Source organism: Astyanax mexicanus, chromosome 21 (assembly GCF_023375975.1).
Source record: "Astyanax mexicanus isolate ESR-SI-001 chromosome 21, AstMex3_surface, whole genome shotgun sequence".
NCBI classification, from domain to species: domain Eukaryota; kingdom Metazoa; phylum Chordata; class Actinopteri; order Characiformes; family Acestrorhamphidae; genus Astyanax; species Astyanax mexicanus.
In genome coordinates, this window is record NC_064428.1 from 36273393 (window position 1) to 36299958 (window position 26566).

General features: G+C 37.2%; 1 protein-coding gene across 1 annotated transcript; it reads left to right on the plus strand.

Annotated features, from left to right (window-relative positions):
* The first annotated feature begins 302 nt into the window (after window positions 1-302).
* LOC125785815 (B-cell receptor CD22-like) lies at window positions 303-18403 on the plus strand. Its single transcript, XM_049469987.1, has 11 exons — window positions 303-394; window positions 720-875; window positions 9729-9920; window positions 10617-10856; window positions 13779-14030; window positions 14545-14799; window positions 14898-15158; window positions 15253-15373; window positions 15482-15527; window positions 15835-16100; window positions 16657-18403. The coding sequence occupies exons 1-11, from the start codon at window positions 340-342 to the stop codon at window positions 16670-16672; spliced, it is 1860 nt and encodes a 619-aa protein (XP_049325944.1). The 5' UTR covers window positions 303-339; the 3' UTR covers window positions 16673-18403.
* Window positions 18404-26566: the final 8163 nt, after the last annotated feature.

The window sequence follows — 26566 nt, forward strand, 5'->3', positions numbered from 1 at the left end:
GGATAAGGGGTGGTGTTAATCTGGAAGAGAGCTGGGGAAAGGGTGATGATAATCTGGAAGAAAGACGATGAAGGGGTGGTGTTAAGAGGTCAAGGTTAAGATGTGTCTGATTAGCTGGGACAATATGAAACAGAGCTAGAGAGGAGTTTGACTGGTTAAATCAAATCTAGAAGAGAGTTAGAAGTTAGGGAGGTACTTGATTGGTGGCTGATATATGGTGTTGATACTGTATTTGCAGTGTATGATAAATGGTGTATGCTATGGTAAATGTACAGTTTTCTTTAAAAAAAAAAAATCTAAAGAATTTCTCTCCCTGCTGTGTTTATAGATTTTGCAACGATGATGTCACTTAAATTAGTTCCACCCCTTCTCATTGGTCTACTTATTGTTAATGGTGAGTCTTTGTTACATTACCGGATATTTCTGCACAATGCTTTAAAAATATTTCAAAATATGGCTTTACTGTTCGCACTGTGCTCGGCTGTTCTCTGTCTATTTTTATAATTCTCAGCTCCTCCTCCACTCTACTGCAAGATCTGTGAAGCTTCTCACTTTCTGTTTTTAGCTCCAAATGATCTCAGCTTATTGCTGCTGATTATTCCACACTCAGCTGAAATGAACAGGTTTAGAAATGAGCTGAAGTGAAACTTTCTGCAGCATTTTTACTGACTGACCCCCACAGACTCATCATTTACTCTCTTCTGGATTCTGTGTTGCAGGAGTTGGAGCTCAGTATGAGTGGGAAGTGACTTACAGAACTAAATCTATCTGTGCTCTAAAGGGGTCTACAGTGATCATGGACTGCACTTACTCATATCCAGCGGGTCACACAGTCAAAACAGCTTTCTGGACAAAATCCCTGCCACCAGCTGCAGGTGTAGAACCCCCTGATCTGTTAAAGGAAGAACAGTACAAAAGCAGGGCTCAGTATATTAGAAATAATCAACACAACTGCAGCCTCAGCCTCAGAGATGTGAGAGAAAGCGACCAGAGTAATTACTACTTCAGATTTATAACAGATAAAGGAGGAGGAAAGTATCAGGGTACAGATGGAGTGTATCTTTCAGTAACAGGTAAGCTCCATCAGCAGAAATAACACACTGTACTTCATTCACTGCTGAACAGGATTCCTCCAGCAGTTCTGTAATATAATCACATCAGTCCTTCAAACCACACCTGAAGAACACTGCTTAGAACTGCAGATCCAGAATCCACACAGCATTTCAGAGTAAGAGTGCTGATCTAGGGTCAGTTTCTGGGACTGAGATCTTCATAATCAGGACTGGATCTGATCCTAGATCAGTATTCTCACTGAATATCAGATCAGATTTAGCTGCATTCTAGTAAATTCTCAGTGTTAATGAACTCCTGCTGATTAAGACTAAGCATTCATTCAGCTAATGTGAGGACGGTACAGTAGAAGTGTGTTATCTCTTGTTGGCAGGTCTCCAGGTGGAGGTTCCTGAGAGAGTGATGGAGGGAGATAAAGTCACTCTCACATGTAAAACTACCTGCAATCTGACTGACAGTCCATCATTCACCTGGTACAGAAATGGAGCTTCTTTATCCTCCAGTACTGAACAACTCTACCTGCAGTCGGTCAGCAGGGAGGATGCAGGCAGGTATAGCTGTGCTGTACTGGATCAGAAACTTCAGTCTCCTGAAGTCACTCTAAGTGCTTTATGTAAGTATTAATTACTTGTTGTTCCTGATTTAATAGTAAAAAAAATAGATATTTTTAATGTATTTGTATTACTCATCTTAATCTAATAATTTTTAACTCGATAAAAGTAATTTGCTGAAATTTACCCTACAATTTAACAGTACCACAGTTTCGTTCACATCCTGTTAATGACAAATATGTAATATAAAGTTTCACATAGTTCTGCAGGAATTCACTTGTGAAGTGTAATGTGTTATTTTACCTCAAGATCCTCCAAAGAGTGTCTCAGTGTCCATCAGTCCCTCTGGTGAAATAGTGGAGGGCAGTTCAGTGACTCTGACCTGCAGCAGTGATGGAAACCCACCTGTAGAATATAACTGGTTTAAAGGAAAATCATTAGTAACTAAAGGAGAGACCTTCACACTGACCAACATCAGCTCTGTGAACAGTGGAGAATACAAGTGTAAATGCATTAATGAACATGGAGTAAAATACTCTGATACTGTTACTCTGAATGTTTTGTGTGAGTAATTCATTGATTTTCAGTAATTGAAAACTCACTAACTGTCATTTATCTTTAGGGAACACTCACAGATCTCTTGTATATTCTGATATTTTGTTTTTTCTAGGTCCTCCAAAGAACGTCTCAGTGTCCATCAGTCCCTCTGGTGAAATAGTGGAGGGCAGTTCAGTGACTCTGACCTGCAGCAGTGATGGAAACCCACCTGTACAGAAATACACCTGGTTTAAAGATGGTGGAAGCTCACCTGTAGGATCTGGACACAGTTACAGCTTTACCTTGGACTCTAAAAGCAGTGGTCAGTACTACTGTGAGGCTCAGGATGAACACGGGTCTAAAATATCAGAAGCAGTGCTGCTTAGTTTCAAAGGTATGATTGATTGATCACTCCTATTTAATACAACATTATTAATATTAGAATGTTAGTATTAAATATGGAACAGTAATGATTGTTTCTTACACAGCGAATCCGAGTGTTACTCTGTATGTGATTGGTGGAGTCGTGGTCGGGGGTGTAGGCTTGATCCTCCTTCATGTCGTTTTGTTTATAAGGTGAGTACATGTTCTATACTAGAGAGCACTGTACCTCATATATACTTTGGTAGAGTTTGCTCTTATTTTAAGTATATTATAATGAACTTTTGATTAATAGATGCTACACAAGAAGCTTAAGTATAATTACTTCTCTAATGTTGCTGTTGCTGATTTTTTTTTTCAGGAGAAAGAGAAGAGGTCCTGTAACTGAAGACCCCAAAACAAAAGAGGTAAGTCTCAAAGACTTCAGCACATCATTGCAATCATCATTAGCATTATACACACTGATCAGCAATAACAATAAAACCATTGACGTTAAATTGAATATCACTGATTATCTGGTTATATAAACTAATATACCTTATGTCACAGGATATAGGACTGGTACTACATCCATTGGAAGTTAATGAATGCTGTATTGACCTGTGGGACATGTGTAGGGTCTCCTATATTAAATGTGGATGTGTTTTTTTTCACTCGTCAGTACCACCCACTGTGCTGTCCCCTGTATTATTTTCTCAAATCTCAGGAAAACATCAACAGCAGTGTAGAAGTTGAAGCAACATCAAATGACCCACCAGCAGATGCAGCCAATCAAGATGATGGTCTTTATTCTAGAGTAGAACTCCTCAGACCCCAGAAATCCAGGACCGAAGAGTGCTCTGCAGTTTCCCATGAGGAAGTTCAGTACAGTACCATCCAGCACCACCATGTTCAACAAGTGGAAAAGACTGGAGGAGAAGATGATGTTCAGTATGCTAGTGTCAGCTTTTCCTGTACTACTCCGGATTACAGGTGAGTTAAAACAACAAATACCTGAATATGAACCTAAACATAGAGATCTTTAATATGCTTCTAGATCACAATCAGATCATTTCTGGTTTACAGGTCTACTGCACCTGAGGATCCCTCTGTGATCTACAGTGGGGTGAAATAATCACCTGAAGATCTTTTCATGGCTCACGCTATGACCTCAATTTACAGTGAATTTACATTCTGGTTGACTAACATTAACATGCTGGTTGACCAGAAAAAAACAAGATTAATATGCTGGTTGACCTCATTAGCCATTCTGGTCAACCACCTTGGTCATGCTTGTCAACAAGCTTGGCCAGACCACACGTTGTTAGTCCAGCTAGACCATCAAGCTCAAATTAAACATCATTTTGAGGTCAACACCTAGGCTCATTTGAATTTGATGGACCAGCCCTTTTGTCATTTTGGCCAGCTGAACCAGCATGGTCATTATTTGCAATAGTCAACAAGCCTGGGCATGCTGGCCAACCAACTAAACAATCATTATATCATTATAAATGCTTAAACAGTGCCTACTACTGGTGACCTTGGGAACTGTTCAAGTTAGCAAACTTGGGAGGTAGTAGAGCACTAAATTAGTATTCGTTTTAAATGTTTATTAAATGTGTTTAAGTGGTGGTTGGGTTTTTAATGCTTTTCATCTTTTTTACATTTTATATTTTATGTTTACTGTGTTGAATAAAAAAAACAAATAATTTACATAGCTGTGAAGGCCTCTACTTCATAAGCAGAGCTGGGTAATTTTAAGAGTGCATGAGTTCATTACTATAACCAGTTAAAATATACTAAGCTTTTAACAAGTGTATCCATGTTAAACAGAATAAATTATAAATTCCTATAAAAACAGTGCGTACTACAGGTGACCTTGGGAACTGCTCATGCTGGCAGATTGTGGAGTATTCTCTCAGCCAATTAGCTAAACAAATTTAAGAAGTTATTTGGATTTTTTAAAATGCTATTTCTTCTTTATTGTTTAAAACATATATATTATATATTAAAATCATGTTAAAATCATATTTTTGTGCCTTTGTGATTAAAAAAAAAACATGTTTTTTTTTTAATAAAATGCGTTTTATCTTATTTTATATTTAAGTGTTTTGTATGAGGGGAAAAAATGAATCATTTCCATATACTCATAAAATCAATCATGCTTTTGTGCCTTATTTAATTTTCTCACAGGATTTACTTTTTAGACCAGATTTTGTTTTAATATAATTTATGGTTACTTTTTTTAAACTACACATTTATATTCTTGTCTATGAGCATTTAATGTCCTCTGTCAGGGTTACACTGAATACTGCAAATGTAACTGTAAGTAGGCTAATATTAATATAATTAAATTTCTCTTCACTCTGAAATGTGTTAAACGAAATAAAGCAGGATCTTTTATACAATTTATCAAAACAGCATTCACTTGTTACCTTCTTGTGGAAAATACCTTCTACAAAAACGCTTTAAAAGTGACCGTATAATTAGAGCTCTTTTAACTGACGGTAGATTACCTTCATTTATGTGTTCTAACAGTTTATTCTCCTTTATTTAGATTTTTTTTTCACACGGCAGTATTATGATTAACTTCTATCACTTCTATCTCTCCTAAAATGTGCATTATGAAGAGAATTAAAGAGCTAATCTGATGATTATTTTAGTTCTTCTTCCACTCGTTCAGGATGGAAGCTGAGGAGATTAGCGTTAGCTAACTAGCCCAGTTCCATGTTTACACTGTAGGAGGAGAGAAATTCCGTCAGAAAGTTGAAATGATGTTTTGTAAGCTTTGTGTAAAGCGGTCAGCAGTTCACAGCGCGGTTCTGACAGACTTTTAGTGGTTAATATTTACAGAAAACTCTCTAAATCACTCACATTTCCTCCATTACTGATGTCCTGTCAGGAGGTGCGAGTTCGGTTGCTGAGCAACGGCGCCGCGCGCGCGGCTGATAAAGCGCGGGAAAGCAGCTGCCTGTAGGCTAATGGTGAAGATTCAGAGCAGGTTAGCTCCAAACAACACGACTTTCCACAGCAAATCCTCTCAGATTCAGAGCCGCTTTTCTCTCCATATAAGATCAGCTCACTCAAACACACCTGCCTGAAATGCCTCACCTGTTCTACAGAGTTTATGGGGAAGAATTCCTCACACTAAATCACTGCAGAACGCTAGAGGGAGCCCGCGAGAGAGACCAAAATGAATGGGGGTGAATGGAGCTAAACGGCTAAAAACACTAATTAAAAATAGTTACTCTACACTTAACTAGAATAATCCTTTAATTTTAGAATGTAAAATTATGTATTTCGATAAACAGCAAAGAAAACGTCTAAATTTGTTAGTGTTTCTACAGTAAACGAGCAGCTTTAAGCAGTACAGATGCTAGCATTTCTGTTAAGGTAGTTTAAAATAATAACTTTAAATTCATCATCAGAGACCATTAAGAGGATCATTTTATGACAAAATCCAAACTAAGTAGGTTAAATTGTGTTTATATTTAACATTATTTTTATTTTCTGTTTGACAGGACAGTTTTAATTATATTTGCCTGCTTATTAATTACACAGTGTCTGACTGCATGTAACAAATTAACTTTAAATCAGATTTGATCTGATTTAAAGAATCTCTTAATGTAGAGCTTTTAGCCACAAGAGGGCAGTCTCGGTACACGTAAACCTTGATTACAAAAAACCCAGTATCTCCATTCACTGCTGTAATAAATGTATAATAACGTTATTTACTATTTACCCCTTTATCAGACACACTTCATTCACCTCATCAGGTAAAAAATGCCCCAACCTCAATTAATAAAAGTATTAATTATATTGACTGTAATTAGGCTATATTTCATTAGAATATCAATAAACTCAAACAGCTTTAGCCTAAAAACATGATTAGTATTAATATACAGTGCTTTGTTCTTATACATGAATCAATTAAAGATTAAGCAGAGTTTGGAGCCACTTGAAGGGACAAGAATACATATGGGAAATTATATTTTATATTTATATTATTTTAAATAAATAATTTAATTAGCTTTGTTTATGGACTAAATAAGATAAATAAACAAGAAGAGTAAGGAATAAATGCATCATGCGTACATCAGTTTGTGAAGGTCAGCTCTTTCTTTTTCTGACCATTTGGGCTTAAGGACCTGTTACTAAAAATAATGAACATGACCTTCCTCTATGCACCAGTATATGAACCATAACATTAAAAAAACACTTAACTACTTTTGGAGATGCTCTGCTTATTGTATTACAGCCCTTATAATATATAATGTGCCATTAAAACCAGGTCATCCATGTTATTCACTTCCCTTGTCAGTGGGTTTAATGTTATGGCTACTCAATGTCTATTGGTATTGCTGTCATTAGCCACCAGTTATATTTAAAGATTGTAGAGTCAGATGTTCCTCTTTTTTTTCTTTTGCCATGAAGCAACAACTTCTAAAGGCATCTTATATAATAATTCTTAAATAGGCTGATGATATGATGATAAGAACATACAGAAAGTGTTGCACTATAAAGCTGCTGATTGCTGCATTGTTTATTTGCTGTTCACACAGTAAGAATTTAGGAGACTTGTATTAACCAGGTAATAAATACTTTATTGTAATTTATATGTAGGCTACATTGGTACAGATGCTAAGCTTTATAACTTTATACTGAGTGTGATTTCTATCTGCTGTGTTGAGGCCTGTTCTAGCCTCTGCTTCTCCCACGCTCTAAATTTAAATCAGGCTACGTCTGCGCTCCACACACACAGTGACATCAGTGCAAAACTAAAAACGTCATAGCTTCTGCATGTAAACAATGATTGAACCATTACTGCAGCTCTCTGGAAGGACACGCCCACTTTCATCTTCATCTTCCTCAGTCACTGATGAAGATAAGGATGATGATAATGATGATTTTCAGGTTTTAGTGCTCATCATCACTGGAGAATCTGAATAGAGTCCTTTTCACCTCTGACCCATAAGAGTGTGTGAGCTGTAGTGTGGTTTTAGCGTTGACTCTCAGCACCTGGCCGGCCTTATCTGATCATCTAGAGAGACGTGGTCAGAGTAGATCAGGTATAAAATAAGATGTAGTGTGAGAAAGGGGGCAGAAGTCACTGACACTGACCGTACCCAACGACGACATCTTAACCACATCCCGCCTGCCAGTTTAAACTGGTGAAGCCCCTCCAGTTCTCTGCATTCGTCCTCTGGGTTCAGGAGATGATCGTCGCTTGATGAAGGTAGGAGAACTCTCTCAGTGCTTTTAGATTTAGTACAGAGTCAGGAATTTAGATTAATGCACTTTATTAACCGATATTGTCTTAAAAAAGTCAGTTTCTATCAGATTCATGATGTTTATTAAATGTCTTCTTAAGAACAGTTGGTGATTAAGGCCTAAAGAGTGTAGAAATGAACTGGGTTAAGAAGTGGAGTTGGACTGTTGGTCTCCAGTGGAAGTTTCTACTATAAAACATTAAGTTAGATACTCTGGTAGATAAGAGCTCATATGGAGAGCAGGACAGACCCACCTGAACACACTCTGTACATTCAGCTTCACTCATAGGGGGATTAATGGAGACACACTGAGGGGCTGATTGTGCTGCTGAATAGAGTGTAGGCTGTTGGTAGGTGGATGCTGTACTATTGAAGGTAGACGCTGTGTGGTTGCTATGACACTGCTAGATGCTTATCTTGATATTTTTTGGGGTGTGTACACACACAGACACAGACACACACTCTTTCTCTCTCACACAGAAACACTCTCTGGCTCACTCTTTTACACACACACACGCAAACACACACACAGGGTCATAGCAGAAAAATCTGGGCCCTGTACACTCTCAATGTCAGTGGTCCCCTATCCATGCCAGTACACAAGGAACGTGAGCAAAAACATAAAAATCAGGATTTTCATGGGCCCCTCTCCCTAAGATCCTCTCTCTGACAAAAACATACACACTCTCTCACACACACACTCTCTCTCTCACACTCTCTCCTTCTCATGCACACAGTCTCTCACACACTCTTTGACACACACTCTCACACACTCTTTCACACACATTCTTTCATGCACACACTCTCTCACACACCCTTGCTTTCTTACACACATGCTCACACACACGCTCTCTCATACACAAACACTCCATCTGTTTCTCTCTCACACACACACACACACTTACTCTCTGTCTCTGTTACACACACATACACTCACACACGTTCTCACACACACACACACACACACATCTTTCTGTCTCTCTCACACACACATTCTATCTTTCTTTCACACACACACACCGTGTCACTCTCTTTAACACAAGCACATTCTTTCTCTCACATACACAATTTCTCTCTCTCTCACACACACACACACACACACACACACTTTCTCTTTCTCTCACACACACACTCTGTCACACACACTCTCATACACACTCTGTCTCTCTCGCACACACTCTCCCTCATAGTATGTATAGTGGGGTAATTAATTTTAGAGTTGTGAAAAACAGATGTTTTTAATGAAAATTATGTATAATGTTTTGAAAAAGTGTGTTTAAGGGCTGCAGTTTGAGTGTAAAGCAGGAATTATGCTTGTAGTTCAGCAGAAGGAGAGAGGGGGTTTAATTGGTTGAATCCGGGATTAATTTTCTGATTATATTTGCAGTTGTTCATAAAAATAAACAACAAAAACATAAATTGCATTGCATGTTGTGTTCATAGACTTTGCAATGATGATGTCACTTCAAATAACCCCGCCCACTCTCATTATTCTTCTCATAGTTAATGGTGAGTCTGTGTTCATAATGAGACATTTCTACACAAAGCTTTAAAAAATTTAATTATGTGACTTTACTGTACGCACTGTGTCATGCTGTGTGTGTGGAGCTTCTCACTTTGTGTTTTTAGCTCCAAATGATCTCAGCTTATTGCTGCTGATTATTCCACACTCAGCTGAAATGAACAGGTTTAGAAATGAGCTGAAGTGAAACTTTCTGCAGCATTTTTACTGACTGACCCCCACAGACTCACCATTTACTCTCTTCTGGATTCTGTATTGCAGGAGTTGGAGCTCAGGAAAAATGGGATGTGACTTACAGATCTAAATCTATCTGTGCTCTAAAGGGGTCTATAGTGATCATGAGCTGTACTTACGAATATCCATGGGGTCCCACCGTCCAAACGGCTTTCTGGACAAAATACCTCCCACCAGCTGCAGGTGTAGAACCTCCTGATCTGTTAGATGATCCAGAGTACAGAGACAGGGTTCAGTACGGTAATAACCACAACTGCAGACTCAGCCTGAGAGATGTGAGAGAAAACGACCAGAGTAAATACTACTTCAGATTTATAACAAAGAATCCTGAAGGAAAGTATCAGGGTGCAGATGGAGTTGATCTTTCAGTAACAGGTAAGCTCCATCAGCAGAAATAACACACTGTACTTCATTCACTGCTGAACAGGATTCCTCCAGCAGTTCTGTAATATAATCACATCAGTCCTTCAAACTACACCTGAAGAACACTGCTTAGAACTGCAGAACCAGAATCCACACAGCATTTCAGAGTAAGAGTGCTGATCTAGGATCAGTTTCTGGTGAATTTTTATAGAAAATGTATGGCTCTATAATAGTATCACAATATCTTAGGTTATTTTTGCAATAAAAATATTCTTAGCCATGTGACAAAACAGAATAATATTTAATTACTTTCATTAATTTCAGACACTACTCTAAAACTACAAAGGTAATATTTTTATGTTATACAACAGTTTAAACATTCAGTAATCTGTAATCTTTTCTCTATTTTGTTGGAATTGTAACATAAAATTGTCACAAATTTTATCATAATTCATAAAATAAAACTAGAACAATAATATTGTGTTTGATACAATAGAGAACACCCCTATATAAAATCTATTTTCTTATTTTGCCGTTTTGTATTTAAACCAATTTTAAAGATTTTAACGCTTACACATATCTTTTATAAACATGATTTTCACACCACCCAAAGATTCCCTTGTATAAATTCACTTCATTCACATTCACTCACATTCATCAGTTAATGTGAGGATGATACAGTAGAAGTGTGTTATCTCTTGTTGGCAGGTCTCCAGGTGGAGGTTCCTGAGAGAGTGATGGAGGGAGATAAAGTCACTCTCACATGTAAAACTACCTGCAGTCTGACTGACAGAACATCATTCACCTGGTACAGAAATGGAGCTCCTTTATCCTCCAGTACTGAAAAACTCTACCTGCAGTCGGTCAGCAGGGAGGATGCAGGCAGGTATAGCTGTGCTGTACTGGATAAGAATCTTCACTCTCCTGAAGTCACTCTTAATGTTTTAGGTAAGTATTAATTAATTTACTTAATCTTAGTACCATTTACAGTGGTGTGAGAAAATGTTTGCCCCTTCATGATTTCTTATTTTCGTGCATGTTTGACTCTTAAATAGTTGCGATCATCAAAAAAAAAATGAAAAAATTAAAATTAAAAATCCAAAACTTAACCCCTAGCAGCTTCAGTCTGCGGCTGACTGAGTAAGCTTTTGCTGTTTGTCTACAAAAAAAGTCGATTATCTGGAGAGTTTTAACTTTGGAAATGCTGTACAGCAGAACGGTACACGTAAAGTCAGCACCCGAGAGGTAAACAGATTAACACCAGCAGTCTGTTAGCCTAGCTAGCACTGAACTGACAGCAGCTGCATTCCGGTATTGTAAAGGTATTAACTACAGACTGGAGTGAACTATATTCATAATCCACATATCGTATAAAACTACCGGATCTTCAAACACTAACCAGCACAAACACACCCATCAGTTATTAAAAAAAGTCATTTATTTAGCTCGGAAATACAGTTAGCATTGCTAGTTAGCCGTTAGCCATCTCTTGAACTACAGCCACAATCCACATCTAATATCAAACCACAGATCCTACCAACCCTAATCAGCACTAAGAAATCAATCAGTTATTAAAAATCAGTGATTAATTCAGCTCGGAAATACAGTTAGCATCGCCGGTTAGCCGTTAGCTATTGCAGTTAATCCTCAACACTACCTGTGAAAATAAAAGTCTCCTGCGCAACTGTTGCAAAAAATGCCCTGAATTTAATATTTAATGTATTTAATATTTAACTTTTTAAAAATATTTAATAAATATTTAAATATTTAATTTGAAAGTAAACTTGTGTATTTGCATATAAAGTGTGTCAAATAAATTACTTTTAAATGCATTTCCATTAAATGCACTTGTGTATACTCTTCAAAGGGCTGTGTGGTCTGTTTCAGCCTCATAATGTAACCTTAATCTTAGTACTATTAATAAACTAAAAGTATTGGTATTTGTATCGGTATCAGCATTTTATATAAGTTTTAAATCGGTATCGGATCGGAGCTGAAAAAAGTATATCCTCCCATCACTAGTTCTAGCCACACTCAGGCCTAATTACTGCCAAACCTGTTCTTAATCAAATTACTTAAATAGGACCTGCATGACAAAGTAAGGTACGCCAAAAGATACTCAAAAGCAAGACATCATGGCAATATCCGTCTGAAAAAGGTTATAAAGCCATTTCTAAGTTTTGGGACTCCAGCAGAACCCCAGAAGATCAGAAACGACTCACAAAAAGAACATTATGGCTTGTCTCAACTTTGCTAGAAAACATCTTGATTATCTTCAAGACTTTTGCGAAAATACTCTGTTTACTGATGAGACAAAAGTTTCAGGGTTATATAGTCTGGAGCTGTTTTTCTGCTTTAGGACCTGGAAGGCTTGCTGTGATAAATGCCACAATAAATTCCACTGTCTACCAAAAAATCCTGAAGGAGAATGTTCCGCCATCTGTTCATGACGTTAAGCTAACAAACTTGGGTTCTGCAGCAGGACAATGATCCAAAACACACATGCAAGTCCACCTCTGAATGGCTGAAGAAAAACAAAATGAAGACTTTGGAGTGGCCTAGTCATAGCCTAAACTGAATCCTATTGGGATTGTTGTAGAAATGAAAATGAAAGGTGGGTCAACACCCACCTCTCGTCCGGGGTACAACTCCCCTGCGTGTTCGTTTGATAGAGAGAGTCAGACAGGGGGAGTGAAGTTGAAAGCAAACCAAGTATTTATTACAAAGTACTGGATCCAGGAGAACATACAAAACCAATTATTAGCTGTCTCAGTATAAGTTCTGACCCACCTCTGATCTGACTCCATGTTTATACCCCAAATGACGTGAAACCTGCTGATGAGGCGTTGCTAAAATCATCTCATGTTAGCATGCATAATTTCACGTGTTAGTACTCAAGTTTCACAGGTCTGACCGGACCACTAGTGTTTGGCCTTGACTGTATCCAGCCGGACAGTGTGGTATTGTTTCAAGAATTGACTGGGTCCAGTCAGACAGTGTGGCATTGTTTCAGTAATTAGACAGTGCCGCCCTCCCTATGTGCGCGTGTCCTCCTCCCGCTTTGGTAGGTGAAGAACTTTGCACGCACAGAGAGAAAGGCCGCACTGTTTGTCCCGAAGTCTCCTTTGTATCAATTCAGTTCGTACAGAGTGCACTAGCTGATGATTGATGGCCGTTAGTCAGAAACATGCAGTGAACGAAATGCTTCAAGCATAAGCTACACACGTCACACAATGGATTCCATATATTATATGTTAATGTGTTAGTAGCGCATGGTTAGTCCGCCATATAATAGGTCCTATGTGTTAGTAAACGCCTTATGTATCATGTGGGTTAATTTGTCATAATAAGGTCGGTGTTAGTCACATGCCTGATCAAACAATGTTTTACTATATATGTAAAGAATATATTGTGATTATTGGTTAATCTTCTATATAAATGCGTGTAAAATACACTGCGAGTAATACAAATGATCAAATACAAGGTGAGTATTGGTTAATGCATATAAAATACAAGGTTTCACACAATGATTATGTAATTATAGATACTAAGATAAGTAATCATAACTGAAAGATATTTGTCAATACACTCAAGGTAAAATAAACAGTTACTCCTCAGGATGCTGTGGCATGACCTTAAAAAGGCGGTTCATGCTCAAAACCCTCCAATGTGAAGTAATTACAACAATTAAAGATTGGGCAAAAAAAATCTAACCCGAGCCTGTGCACATTCTGAGCTTTTTAAAAACAAATTCGGGCTGTTTAAATGAGCGAAATCTGTTCAGAATTACATTATTTAACACTGCAACACAGTGTAATTAATACTGTAATTAATGATCAATTCTGAGCTGATGTTTTTTGTTTATTCTAGACCTGCAGGTGGATCTCCAGGTGGAGGTTCCTGAGAGAGTGATGGAGGGAGATAAAGTCACTCTCACATGTAAAACTACCTGCAGTCTGACTGACAGTTCATCATTCACCTGGTACAGAAATGGAGCTGCTTTATCCTCCAGAACTGAACAGCTCTACCTGCAGTCAGTCAGCAGGGAGGATGCAGGCAGGTATAGCTGTGCTGTACTGGATCAGAAACTTCACTCTCCTGTGGTCACTCTTAATATCAGATGTAAGTACAGATTCTGGGTTCATGCTGAAATAATTATGGTCTAGTAAAACCGAACGCTACTTTTTTAATTTAACTCAATTTATTTACCTGTAATAAATCAGTCTATAAGTCCTAATATGGCAACTTTTTAGTGATTTCCTGACTGAAGCAGCAGAAACACACTTTTACTGTAAAACTGCGGATCCTAATTGCAGTGCTGGAGATCCAGTGAGCTGCAGGCTTTAATATTTGCTCTACTTACACACATCAGAACTCACCTGTGATACAGGATTCAGTAATGTAATTATTATGATTTATTACAATTTATTAGAAGTTTTGAATAGCAGTAAATCTGAGTTGTTTAGTGAAATTAATTGTGAAACTGTAACAGCAGTACAGTAATCTTTATATGTCAAAGTTAATTTTGGATATCTGCAATAAAACACTCTATTCTTTAACAACTAGTTTAAAAAGCAAATACTTAAAATCTAATTTATTTATACAGCAGATTTGTAATGTGTCTTTCTACCTCTAGATCCTCCAAAGAGCGTCTCAGTGTCCATCAGTCCCTCTGGTGAAATAGTGGAGGGCAGTTCAGTGACTCTGACCTGCAGCAGTGATGGAAACCCACCTGTGGAATATAACTGGTATAAAGGATCATCATCAGTAGCAACAGGAAAGACCTTCACACTGAACAAGATCAGCTCTGTGAACAGTGGAGAATACAAGTGTAGATCCAGTAATAAACATGGAGAGAAATACTCTGATACTGTAACTCTGAATGTTCTGTGTGAGTAATTAATTGATTTTCAGTAACTGGAAACTCCCTGTTATTTATCTTTATGAAACACTCACAGATTGTATATTCTGATATTTTGTGTTTTCTAGATCCTCCAAAGAACATCTCAGTGTCCATCAGACCCTCTGGTGAAATAGTGGAGGGCTGTTCAGTGACTCTGACCTGCAGCAGTGATGGAAACTCACCTGTGCAGAAATACACCTGGTTTAAAGATGGTGGAAGCTCACCTGTAGGATCTGGACACAGTTACAGCTTTACCTTGGACTCTGAAAGCAGTGGTCAGTACTACTGTGAGGCTCAGAATGAACACGGATCTAAAAGATCGGAAGCAGTGCTGCTTAGTTTCAAAGGTGTGATGGATTGACTGCTCCTATTCAATATAACATTATTATTATTATAATACTAGTATTAAATTTGGAACAGTAACGATTGTTTCTTACACAGGGAATCCGAGTGTTACTCTGTATGTGATTGGTGGAGTCGTGGTCGGGGGTGTTGGCTTGACCCTCCTTCTTGTCATTTACATGTACTGTACTAGAGAGCACTGTACTTCATATATACTTTGGTAGAGGTTTCTTTTATTATATGTATATTATAATGAACTTTTGATTGATAAATGCTACATAAGAAGCTTAAGTGTAATTACTTCTCTAATGTTTCTGATTTTTTTCAGGAGAAAGAGAAGAGGTCCTGTAACTGAAGACCCCAAAACAAAACAGGTAAGTCACAGAGGTTTCAACACATCACTGCAATCATCATTAGCATTATACACACTGATCAGCAATAACAATAAAACCATTGACGTTAAATTGAATATCACTGATTATCTGGTTATATACACTAATATACCTTATGTCACAGGATATAGGACTGGTACTACATCCATTGGAAGTTAATGAATGCTGTATTGACCTGTGGGACATGTGTAGGGTCTCCTATAATGAATGTGGATGTGATTTTTTCCAGTCGTTTATCTATCAGTACCACCCACTGTACTGTCCCCTGTATTATTTTCTCAAATCTCAGGAAAACATCAACAGCAGTGTAGAAGTTGAAGCTACATCAAATGACCCACCAGCAGATGCAGCCAACCAAGATGATGGTCTTTATGCTAGAGTAGAACTCCTCAGACCCCAGAAATCCAGGACCGAAGAGTGCTCCGCAGTTTCCCATGAGGAGGTTCAGTACAGTACCATCCAGCACCACCATGTTCAAGAGGCAAAGAAGACTGGAGAAGAATATGATGTTCAGTACGCTAGTGTCAGCTTTTCCTGTACTACTCCGGATTACAGGTAAATTAAAACAACAAATACCTTAATTTGAACTAAACATAAAGATATTTTATCTGCTTTCTAGATCACAGTGTGATCTACAGTAGGGTTAAATAATCAGCTGAAGATTTTGTGACTCACGCTATGACCCCAATTTACAGTGAATTTACATTCTGGTTGACTAACATGATCATGCTGGTTGACCAGAAAAAAAAAGATAATCATGCTGGTTGTCCTCGTTGGCCATGCCTGTCAACCACCTTGCTCATGCTTGTCAATAAGCTTGGCCAGACCACACGTTAGTCCAGCTAGACCATCAAGTTCAAATAAAAGATCATTTTGAGGTCAACACCTAGGCACATTTGAATTTGATGGACCAGCCCTTTTGTCATTATGGCCAGCTGAACCAGCATGGTTTCTAAATTTGCTAAATCTATCTATTAGTTGTAATAGTCAACAAGCCTGGTCAAGCTGGACAATCACCTAAACTATCAAATAAATAACATGTGATATGCTAGTCAAGAACTAAGTTAATTAATCAGCTTGATCTTGTTTCTTTTACTTTTCTTTTTTACAGGTGTTTCCACATTTAAACAGTATTATAAATGCTTAAACATTGCCTACTACTGGTGACCTTGGGAACTGTTCATGAAAGCAGACTTGGGAGGTAGTAGAGAACTAAATTAGCAGTTAAGATTCGTTTTAAATGTTTATTAAATGTGTTTAAGTGGTGGTTGGGTTTTTAATGCTTTTCATCTTTTTTTACATTTTATATTTTATGTGTACTGTGTTGGAAAAAAAAACAGAAACAATTTACATAGCTGTGAAGGCCTCTAGTTCATTAGCAGAGCTGGTTACATGAGTTCATTAATATAACCTGTTTTTAAATATACTAAGCTTTTTACAAGTGTATCCATGTTAAACAGAATACATTATAAATTCTTAAACAGTGCCTACTATATGTGACCTTGGGAACTGCTCATGCAGGCAGATTAGGGAGGATTCTCTCAGCAAAGTAGCTAAACAGATTTAAGGAGTTATTTTGGATTTTTTGGATTAAAACATATATATCATATATTAAAATCATGTTAAAATTATATTTTTGTGCCTTTGTGATTTAAAATAAAACATGATTTTTTTTATAAAATGCGTTTTATCTTATTTTATATTTTAGGTGTTTTGTATGAGGGGAAAAAATAAATCATTTCCATATACTCATAAAATCAATCGTGCTTTTGTGGCTTATTTAATTTTCTCACAGGTTTTACTTTTAAGACCAGATTTTGTTTTAATATAATTTATGGTTACTTATTTTAAACTACACATTTATATTCTTGTCTATGAGCATTTAATGTCCTCTGTGCGGGTTTGAATACTGCAAATGTAACTGTAAGTAGGCTAATATTAATATAATTTAATTTCTCTTCACCCTGAAATGTGTTAAATGTAATAAAGCAGGACCTTTTATATAATTTATCAAAACAGCATTAATTTTTTACCTTCTTGTGGAAAACACCTTCTACAAAAACGCGTATAATTAGAGCTATTTTAACTGACGGTAGATTACCTTCATTTGTGTGTTCTAACCATTTATTTTCCTTTATTTTGAGATTTTTTTCACTCAGCAGTATTATGATTAACTTCTATCACTTCTATCTCTCCTAAAATGTGCATTATGAAGAGAATTAAAGATCTAATCTGATGATAATTTAATTTCTTCTTCCACTCGTTCAGGATGGAAGCTGAGGAGATTAGCGTTAGCTAACTAGCCCAGTTCCATGTTTACACTGTATGAGGAGAGAAATCCCGTCAGAAAGTTGAAATGATGTTTTGTAAGCTTTGTGTAAAGCGGTCAGCAGTTCACAGCGCGGTTCTGACAGACTTTTAGTGGTTAATATTTACAGAAAACTCTCTAAATCACTCACATTTCCTCCATTACTGCTGTTCTGTCAGGAGCTGCGAGTTCGGTTGCTGAGCAACGGCGCCGCGCGCGCGGCTGATAAAGCGCGGGAAAGCAGCTGCCTGTAGGCTAATGGTGAAGATTTAGAGCAGGTTAGCTCCAAACAACACGACTTTCCACAGCAAATCCTCTCAGATTCAGAGCCGCTTTTCTCTCCATATAAGATCAGCTCACTCAAACACACCTGCCTGAAATGACTCACCTGTTCTACAGAGTTTATGGGGAAGAATTCCTCACACTAAATCACTGCAGAACGCTAGAGGGAGCCCGCGAGAGAGACCAAAATGAATGGGGGTGAATGGAGCTAAACGGCTAAAAACACAAATTAAACATAGTAACTCTACACTTAACTAGGATATTCCTTTAATTTTAGAGAGTAGAATGAAATATTTTGATAAAAAAAATAAAGAAAGATACTACATTTGTAATTTTTTCTACAGTAAACGAGCAGTTTTAAGCAGTAAAGACGCTAGCATTGCTGCTACTGTGAGCTGATTGACTGGTTGCTTAATATTAAAGCGTTTCTGTTAAGGTAGTTCAAATATTAACTTTTAAATTCATCACCAGAGACCATTAAAAGTAGCAATTAAGACAAAATCCAAAATTAGTAGGGTGAAAGTGTGTTTATATACAACAGTAAATTGAATCTATACATATTTATATTTATTTTCTGTTTGACTGGACAGTTTTAAATATATTTGTCTGCTTATTAATTACACAGTGTCTGACTGTGCATGTAACAAATTAACTTTAACTCAGATTTGATTTAAAGAATCTCTTAATATACAGCTTTTAGCCACAAGAGGGCACTCTCTGTACACTTAAACCTTGATTACAAAAACCCAGTATCTCCATTCACTGCTATAATAAATATATAATAATGTTACTTAATAATTACCCCTTTGTCAGACACACTTCATTCATCTCATCAGGTAAAGCCCCAACTTTTATTTAGTAATGGCATTAATTATAATGACTGTAGTTAGGGTATATTTCATTGGAACATCAATAAACTCTCACAACTTTGCCATGAACACATGATTAGTATTAATATACAGTGCTTTGTTGTTATACATGAATCAGTTAAAGATAAAGTTTGGAGTTTGGAGCCACTTGAAGGGACAAGAATACATATGGGAAATTATATTTTACATTTATATTATTTTAAATTAATAATTTAATTAGCTTTGATAATGGTCTAAATACAATAAATAAACAAGAAAAGTAAGGAATAAATGCATTATGCATTTAGCTTAGTTGTACATCAGTTTGTGAAGGTATGCTCTTTCTTTTTCTAACCATTTGGGCTTTAGGACATTTTATTAAAAATAATGAACATGACCTTCCTCTATGCACCAGTATATGAACCATAACATTAAAAACACTTAACTATTTTTAGACATGGTCTGCCTAATATATCCCAGCCCTTATAATATATCCTGTGCCATTAAAACGAGGTCATCCATGCAATTCACTTCCTTTGTCAGTGGTTTTAATGTTATGGCTACTCAATGTCTATTGGTATTGCTGTTATTAGCCACCAGTTATACTGAAAGATTTTAGAGTCAGATGTTCCTCTTTGTCTTTTGCCATGAAGCAGCAACTTCTAAAGGCACCTTCCATAATAATTCTTAAATAGGCTGATGATATGATGATAAGAACATACAGAAAGTGTTGCACTATAAAGCTGCTGATTGTTTCATTGTTTATTTGCTGTTCACACAGTAAGAACTGAGGAGACTCATATTAACCAGGTAATAATAATTCATTGTAATTTATATGTAGGCTACATTGGTACAGATGCTTTTTAACAACATACTGAGTGTGATTTCTATCTGCTGTATTGAGGCCTGTTCTAGCCTCTGCTTCTCCCACGCTCTAAATTTAAATCAGACTATGTCTGCGCTCCACACACACAGTGACATCAGTGCAAAACTATGAACATCATAGCTTCTATTTGTAAACACAGATTGAACCATTACTGCAGCTCTCTGGAAGGACACGCCCACTTTTTCTTCATCTTCCTCAGTCACTGATGAAGATAGTGATGATGATAATGATGATTTTCAGGTTTTAGTGCTCATCATCACTGGAGAATCTGAATAGAGTCCTTTTCACCTCTGACCCATAAGAGTGTGTGAGCTGTAGTGTGGTTTTAGCGTTGACTCTCAGCACCTGGCCGGCCTTATCTGATCATCTAGAGAGACGTGGTCGGAGTAGATCAGGTATAAAATAAGATGTAGTGTGAGAAAGGGGGCAGAAGTCACTGACACTGACCGTACCCAACGACGACATCTTAACCACATCCCGCCTGCCAGTTTAAACTGGTGAAGCTCCTCCAGTTCTCTGCATTCGTCCTCTGGGTTCAGGAGATGATCGTCGCTTGATGAAGGTAGGAGAACTCTCTCAGTGCTTTTAGATTTAGTACAGAGTCAGGAATTTAGATTAATGGACTTTATTTACAAATAATGTCTTAAGAAAGTCAGTTTCTATCAGATTCATGATGTTTATTAAATTTCTTCTTAAGATCAGTTGGTGATTAAGGCCTAAAGAGTGTAGAAATGAACTGGGTTAAGAAGTGGAGTTGGACTGTTGGTCTCCAGTGGAAGTTTCTACTATAAAACATTAAGTTAGATACTCTGGTAGATAAGAGCTCATATGGAGAGCAGGACAGACCCACCTGAACACACTCTGTACATTCAGCTTCACTCATAGGGGGATTAATGGAGACACACTGAGGGGCTGATTGTGCTGCTGAATAGAGTGTAGGCTGTTGGTAGGTGGATGCTGTACTATTGAAGGTAGATGATGTGTGGTTGCTATGATGTTAAGGTGGTTGTTATAATACTGCTAGTTTGTATCTTGAAATTCTGTTTGGTTTTAAGTGCACACACACACACACTGTCTCTCTCTCTCACACACACACACTGTCTCTCTCTCTCTCTCTCTGTCACACACACACACACACACTGTCTCTCTCTCTCTCTCTCTCTCTCTCTCTCTCACACACACACACACACACACTGTCTCTCTCTCTCTCACACACACACACACACACACTGTCTCTCTCTCTCACACACACACACACACACAGTGTGTCTCACACACACACACTCTCTCTCACATGTACACAAACTCTCTCATACACACTTAGAAAAGTAAGTACGGATTTGTACTTAAAAGAGTACAAAGTTTGTCGCTGGGGCTGTACCTTATATTGAGGTACAAAAAGGACTTTCACTGAACTGGATTTTCACCATGTTTTTTTGTGGCAGTAAAGATTGTAAACATTAAGAACTTGATGATCCATAATTGTCCATAATTTCAAATAAAAAATGTGCAATTAAAATAAATATTGTTTATTAGTGCAGTGATACAGAATACTTTTGGCTGGTTACAGTTTTTCCACATTGTATAAACGCAAAATATGGAACTATGCACACAAATCCAAAAACATGAAGCTCATGTGTTGACATTGTGACTCCAAACTGCTTAACTCTAAACACAATTCTATATGTTTTCACTCAAATATCATTCTAAATCACAGCTTTACAAATCACTAAACACAAATTGCATCATTAAGTACACCTTGGTCTCCTACAAATTACTGACCTTAAAATACAGCAATACAGTTTTTCCCAAATGTTTAAACGCATTTCTAAAAACTTGGCTCAGTTTCTCAAAACTCTAAACACAAACTGAAAATTATTAACTCCTTTGTTTAAACTCTACAAATCTCCAGCAAAACTGATTCCTTCCACCAAAACAACACACAGATATTTTATGCTTATCTCTTACAGAGCATCAAATAAACACTGACAAGATAAATTCAGAGCACTGTTATCAGAAGTATTTGGTTGTGTTTTTGACTTCATGAGGCCGCTGTACAAATTCAAATGGAAATGGAAATATGTTGTCTTTCTGTTGTTTTTATTTATTTGGTGTAGTGTATGACCCCCCCTCATTTACAGTACTACACAAATGTAAGCTATATGTACTGTATGTAGTTTGTTGCAAAACTGTAATTTTCACCTATTTTCACAATGAGAAACATGATAAGGAAAATTCACATACAAAGAGGACACAAAAATGGATTTATTGCAAAATGCAAAGAAAGAGATCACTGTTCATCAGACCCCTGATCTCGGTCAGGCCAGAGGACCTCATCTACATCAGCTGCAATATTCTCCCTCGCCAAACAGCGGGGGAAAAATGCCTTGCATGGCAAATCCATCTTTGGCAATCATCTGTGTGGATGTTATCACATGCCTCCCCCATTACATGAAGTAGAGCCACACGCTCGTGGGGTCTGCGTTTGTACACTTTCCACCTCCATGCAGAAAAGAATTCCTCTATTGGATTGAGAGATGGGGAATATGGTGGAAGGTGCAGCACAACAAACTGTGGATTTAGAGAACCAATCATTGACCAGAGCTGCCCAGTGGAAACTTACATTATCCTAGATGAAACATAGGAGGGCTGTATCAGTCACGTGAGGCGTCTTTTATATTCTGACAAATGATTGAAATGTTCTTCTAATTAAGTTTATATAGCTGCAGCTTGTATGAGAATACTTGGTAATTAGAGTTTCGTAGTTGAAGGTCAGTGATTCTTAGGTGACCAATGTGTTCTAAATGATGCAGTTTGTATTTAGTGATTTGCAAAGCTGTGATTTAGAATGATATTTGAGTGAGAACATAAAATTATGTTTAGTTAGTTAAGCAGTTTGGAGTCACAATGTCAACACATGAGCTTCATGTTTTTGGATTTGTGTGCATAGTTTGTGTAAACAATGTGGAAAAGCTGTAATAAATAAATTTTTGTTTCCTCTTTGTATGTGAACTGATTTTCATGTTTCTCATTGTACTTACAAAGGTGAAAATTACAGTTTTGCAACAAACTAGATACAGTAAAAATGGCTTACACTTGTGTTTCATATACATGTAGTACTGTAATGCTATATAGGGGCTCCTACACCGCACCAAATAAATATAAATAACAGAAAGCCAACATATTTCCATTGACTTCCATGGTAAGCATTTGAATTTGTACAGTGACCTCCTGAAGTCAAAAACATAACCAAATACTTCTGATTATAGAGCTTTGAATTGATCTTGTCAGTGTTTATTTGATGCTCTGTAAGAGATAAGTATATAAATAGCTGTGTGGTAGAAAGAAATCAGTTTTGCTAGAGATTTGTGGAATTTTAACAAAGCAGTTAATAATTTTCAGTTTGTGTTTAGAGTTTTGAGAAACTGAGCCAAGTTTCTAGAAATGTGTTTAAACATTTGGGAAAACTGTAAATGGTACAAATCTGTACTTATTGCTGTAAGGAATGACTTTGTACTTCAGAGTGAACCAATCTGACCCTGTAAAGACTAATATTGTACCTTTGAGGGTACAATTATGAAGAGTGTACCTTTGAGTGCAAAAAAGTACTCATATCGTACCTCTGTTTTTTAGAGTGTAGTGTGTATAGTAGGGTAATTAACATTAGAGTTTTGAATAACAGTGTGTTTCTTGTGAAAAACAGATTTTTTTATGAAATTTGTGTGTAGTGTATTTGAAAGTGTGTTTTAGAGCTGCAGTTTGAGGGTAAAACAGGAATTGTGTTTGTAGTTTAGCAGAACTGGTTCAGGGGTAAATGAGTTATATGTTGTGGTCATTGTGTCTCAAGTACCGATACTTGTGTTTAAACAATGGAGAAAAACTGTAAACTGAAAGAGTGTTAGGAAGAGGGAGGTGTGTGATTGAATTATACAGTCTGTCGGAGAGAGGGGGTTTAATTGGTTCAGTTAATCTGAAATAGAGTGGGCAGAGGGAGGTGTGTGATTGGCCGAGATAATCTATCAAAGAGGGGTTTGATTGGTGGAGTTAATCTAAAAGGGAATCTGAGATTAATTATCCGATTATACAATATTTGCTGTATGTATGATAAAACAGCTTGTTTATAAAAATAAACAACAAAAACATAAACTGCACTTATTACCTGTTGTGTTTATAGACTTTGCAATGATGATGTCATTCCAAATAACTCCGCCCACTCTCATTGTTCTTCTCATAGTTAATGGTGAGTCTGTGTTCATTATGAGACATTTCTGCAAAATCTTTAAATTATTTAAAAATGTGACTTTACTGTACGCACTGTGCCATGCTGTGTGTGTGTGTGTTTATCAGTTTGTGTACAGTGTGTTGATTTGTGCTTCTCTGCAGCTCCTCCTCCACTCTACTGCAAGATCTGTGAAGTTTCTCACTTTCTGTTTTTACCTCCAAATGATCTCAGCTTATTGCAGCTGATTATTCCACACTCAGCTGAAATGAACAGGTTTAGAAATGAGCTGAAGTGAAACTTTCTGCAGCATTTTTACTGACTGACCCCCACAGACTCATCATTTACTCTCTTCTGGATTCTGTGTTGCAGGAGTTGGAGCTCAGGGTGGATGGGGTGTGACTTACAGACCTGAATCTATCTGTGCTCTAAAGGGATCTACAGTGATCATGAACTGTGATTACTTATATCCAGCGGGTAACAGAGTTAATAAGACTTTCTGGACAAAATCCCTGCCACCAGCTGCAGGTGTAGAACCTCCTGATCTGTTAGATGATCCAGAGTACAGAGACAGGGTTCAGTACCTCAGAGATAAATCCTGCAGACTCAGCCTGAGAGATGTGAGAGAAAGCGACCAGAGTAAATACTACTTCAGATTTATAACAGATAAAGGAGGAAAGTATCAGGGTACAGATGGAGTTAATCTTTCAGTAACAGGTAAGCTCCATCAGCAGAAATAACACACTGTACTTCATTCACTGCTGAACAGGATTCCTCCAGCAGTTCTGTAATATAATCACATCAGTCCTTCAAACCACACCTGAAGAACACTGCTTAGAACTGGAGAACCAGAATCCACACAGCATTTCAGAGTAAGAGTGCTGATCTAGGATCAGTTTCAGGGACTGAGATCTTCATAAACAGGATTAAAAACTGTATTTTAAAGAAAATGTATGGCTCTACAATAATATCACAATATTTCAGGGTATTTTTTTGGGATAACAATATTCTTGACCATGTGGCAAAACACAGAATATTTTAATACTTTAATATACTACCATAAAACTATAGAATATACACTTTTATATCATCTAACAGTAACATTAAGTAAAACATTCAGTAATCTATAAAAGTTTCTCAAATGTTTGTTTTTGTAACATAAAATTGTCATGATTAATTAAAATAAAATTATGATTAGTCAACCAATCATCCTTTATTATGACTCGGAAGTACATTGTGGTCAAACCTTATTTTCAGTGTAGCCGAGTATTTACTAAAACAGGGATTGACATGACAAAGAAAATAATAAAAAAATTCAATCCTTTTAAAATAACAGTAAATAAAAGATGAAAATAGATAAAAATAAAAAAGATGAAAATAAAAACAATAATTATTACAAAACTTGGTTTAATTGATGAGAAATTAAGATCAAAAGAAATAAGATTAATTCAACAAAAATGAGTTAAAATTAAGCTTAAACTAACTTTTACATAGTGCCATAAAAATACAAAAATAAATAAATGAACTTAAAAAATAAAATCAATAATAATAATAAAATAATAGTAATTGTCACGAATGAGGATGGAGGGATGGACGTAAGTGCACAATATATTTTATTTAAACAAACTAGATTATAAAAACAGAAAACAAAACACGGGTAACGCAATAACTAAAAAAAAACAAGATAAGGATATAAATCTAACTAAGACAAAGACTAGAAAAACTGAGGAAACATGAAACTCTAAATATAACTCTAAACATAAAATAACCTGAGAACACAAAGATCACAACCTGAACAAACTTGGAACACTTACATACAGAGGACAAGGATACAAAAGACTCAACACTGAACGCTCAAACAGAGGGGCTTAAATACATGAGGAGAGTGAGGAACACCTGGGCTTGGATAACGAGGGGGCAGGGTTACAAACAAGACACAGGTGAGAACACTAATAGTTAGGGCAGGACTAGGGCGGGGCTAGGGCGGAAACAGGTACAAAAACACAACACAAGCACATGGCAGGGAACACATGACAGGTAAACAGAGGGGCAGGAGCACAAGAGACCAAATGAGGGAGACAGACATGGGCTAAACTGTGACATTACCCCCCCTCAACGGCGCCACTACCAGAGGCGCCGAGAGAGAGGGAACAGAAAAACAAGACAAGGCTAGACAAGACCAGAGAAAGAACACAGGGGCAGGAACTGAGACAGGAGACTAGACAGGAGAAACATACTGGGACTGGAATGGAGACTGGGGAGGTGGAAAAAACAGAGACTGGACAGGGGACGAGAACTGAGACTGGACAGAGGGCTGTACATTGGGCAGGGATGCAGAAAGGGCAGGGGACATGAACAAAGACTGGACAGGGGACGGAGACTGGACGAAAGACTGGACAGGGGACGGAGACTGGACGAAAGACTGGACAGGGGACGGAGACTGGACGAAAGACTGGACAGGGGACGGAGACTGGACGA

Excerpts from the sequence above, each read along its gene's own strand:
- LOC125785815 (XM_049469987.1), top strand. The coding sequence starts at position 340 with ATGATGTCACTTAAATTAGTTCCACCCCTTCTCATTGGTCTACTTATT. Across the intron at positions 14,800-14,897 it reads TGTAACTCTGAATGTTCTGT|ATCCTCCAAAGAACATCTCA; the intron begins GTGAGTAATTAA and ends TGTGTTTTCTAG. Across the intron at positions 15,528-15,834 it reads AAGACCCCAAAACAAAACAG|GAAAACATCAACAGCAGTGT; the intron begins GTAAGTCACAGA and ends CTCAAATCTCAG.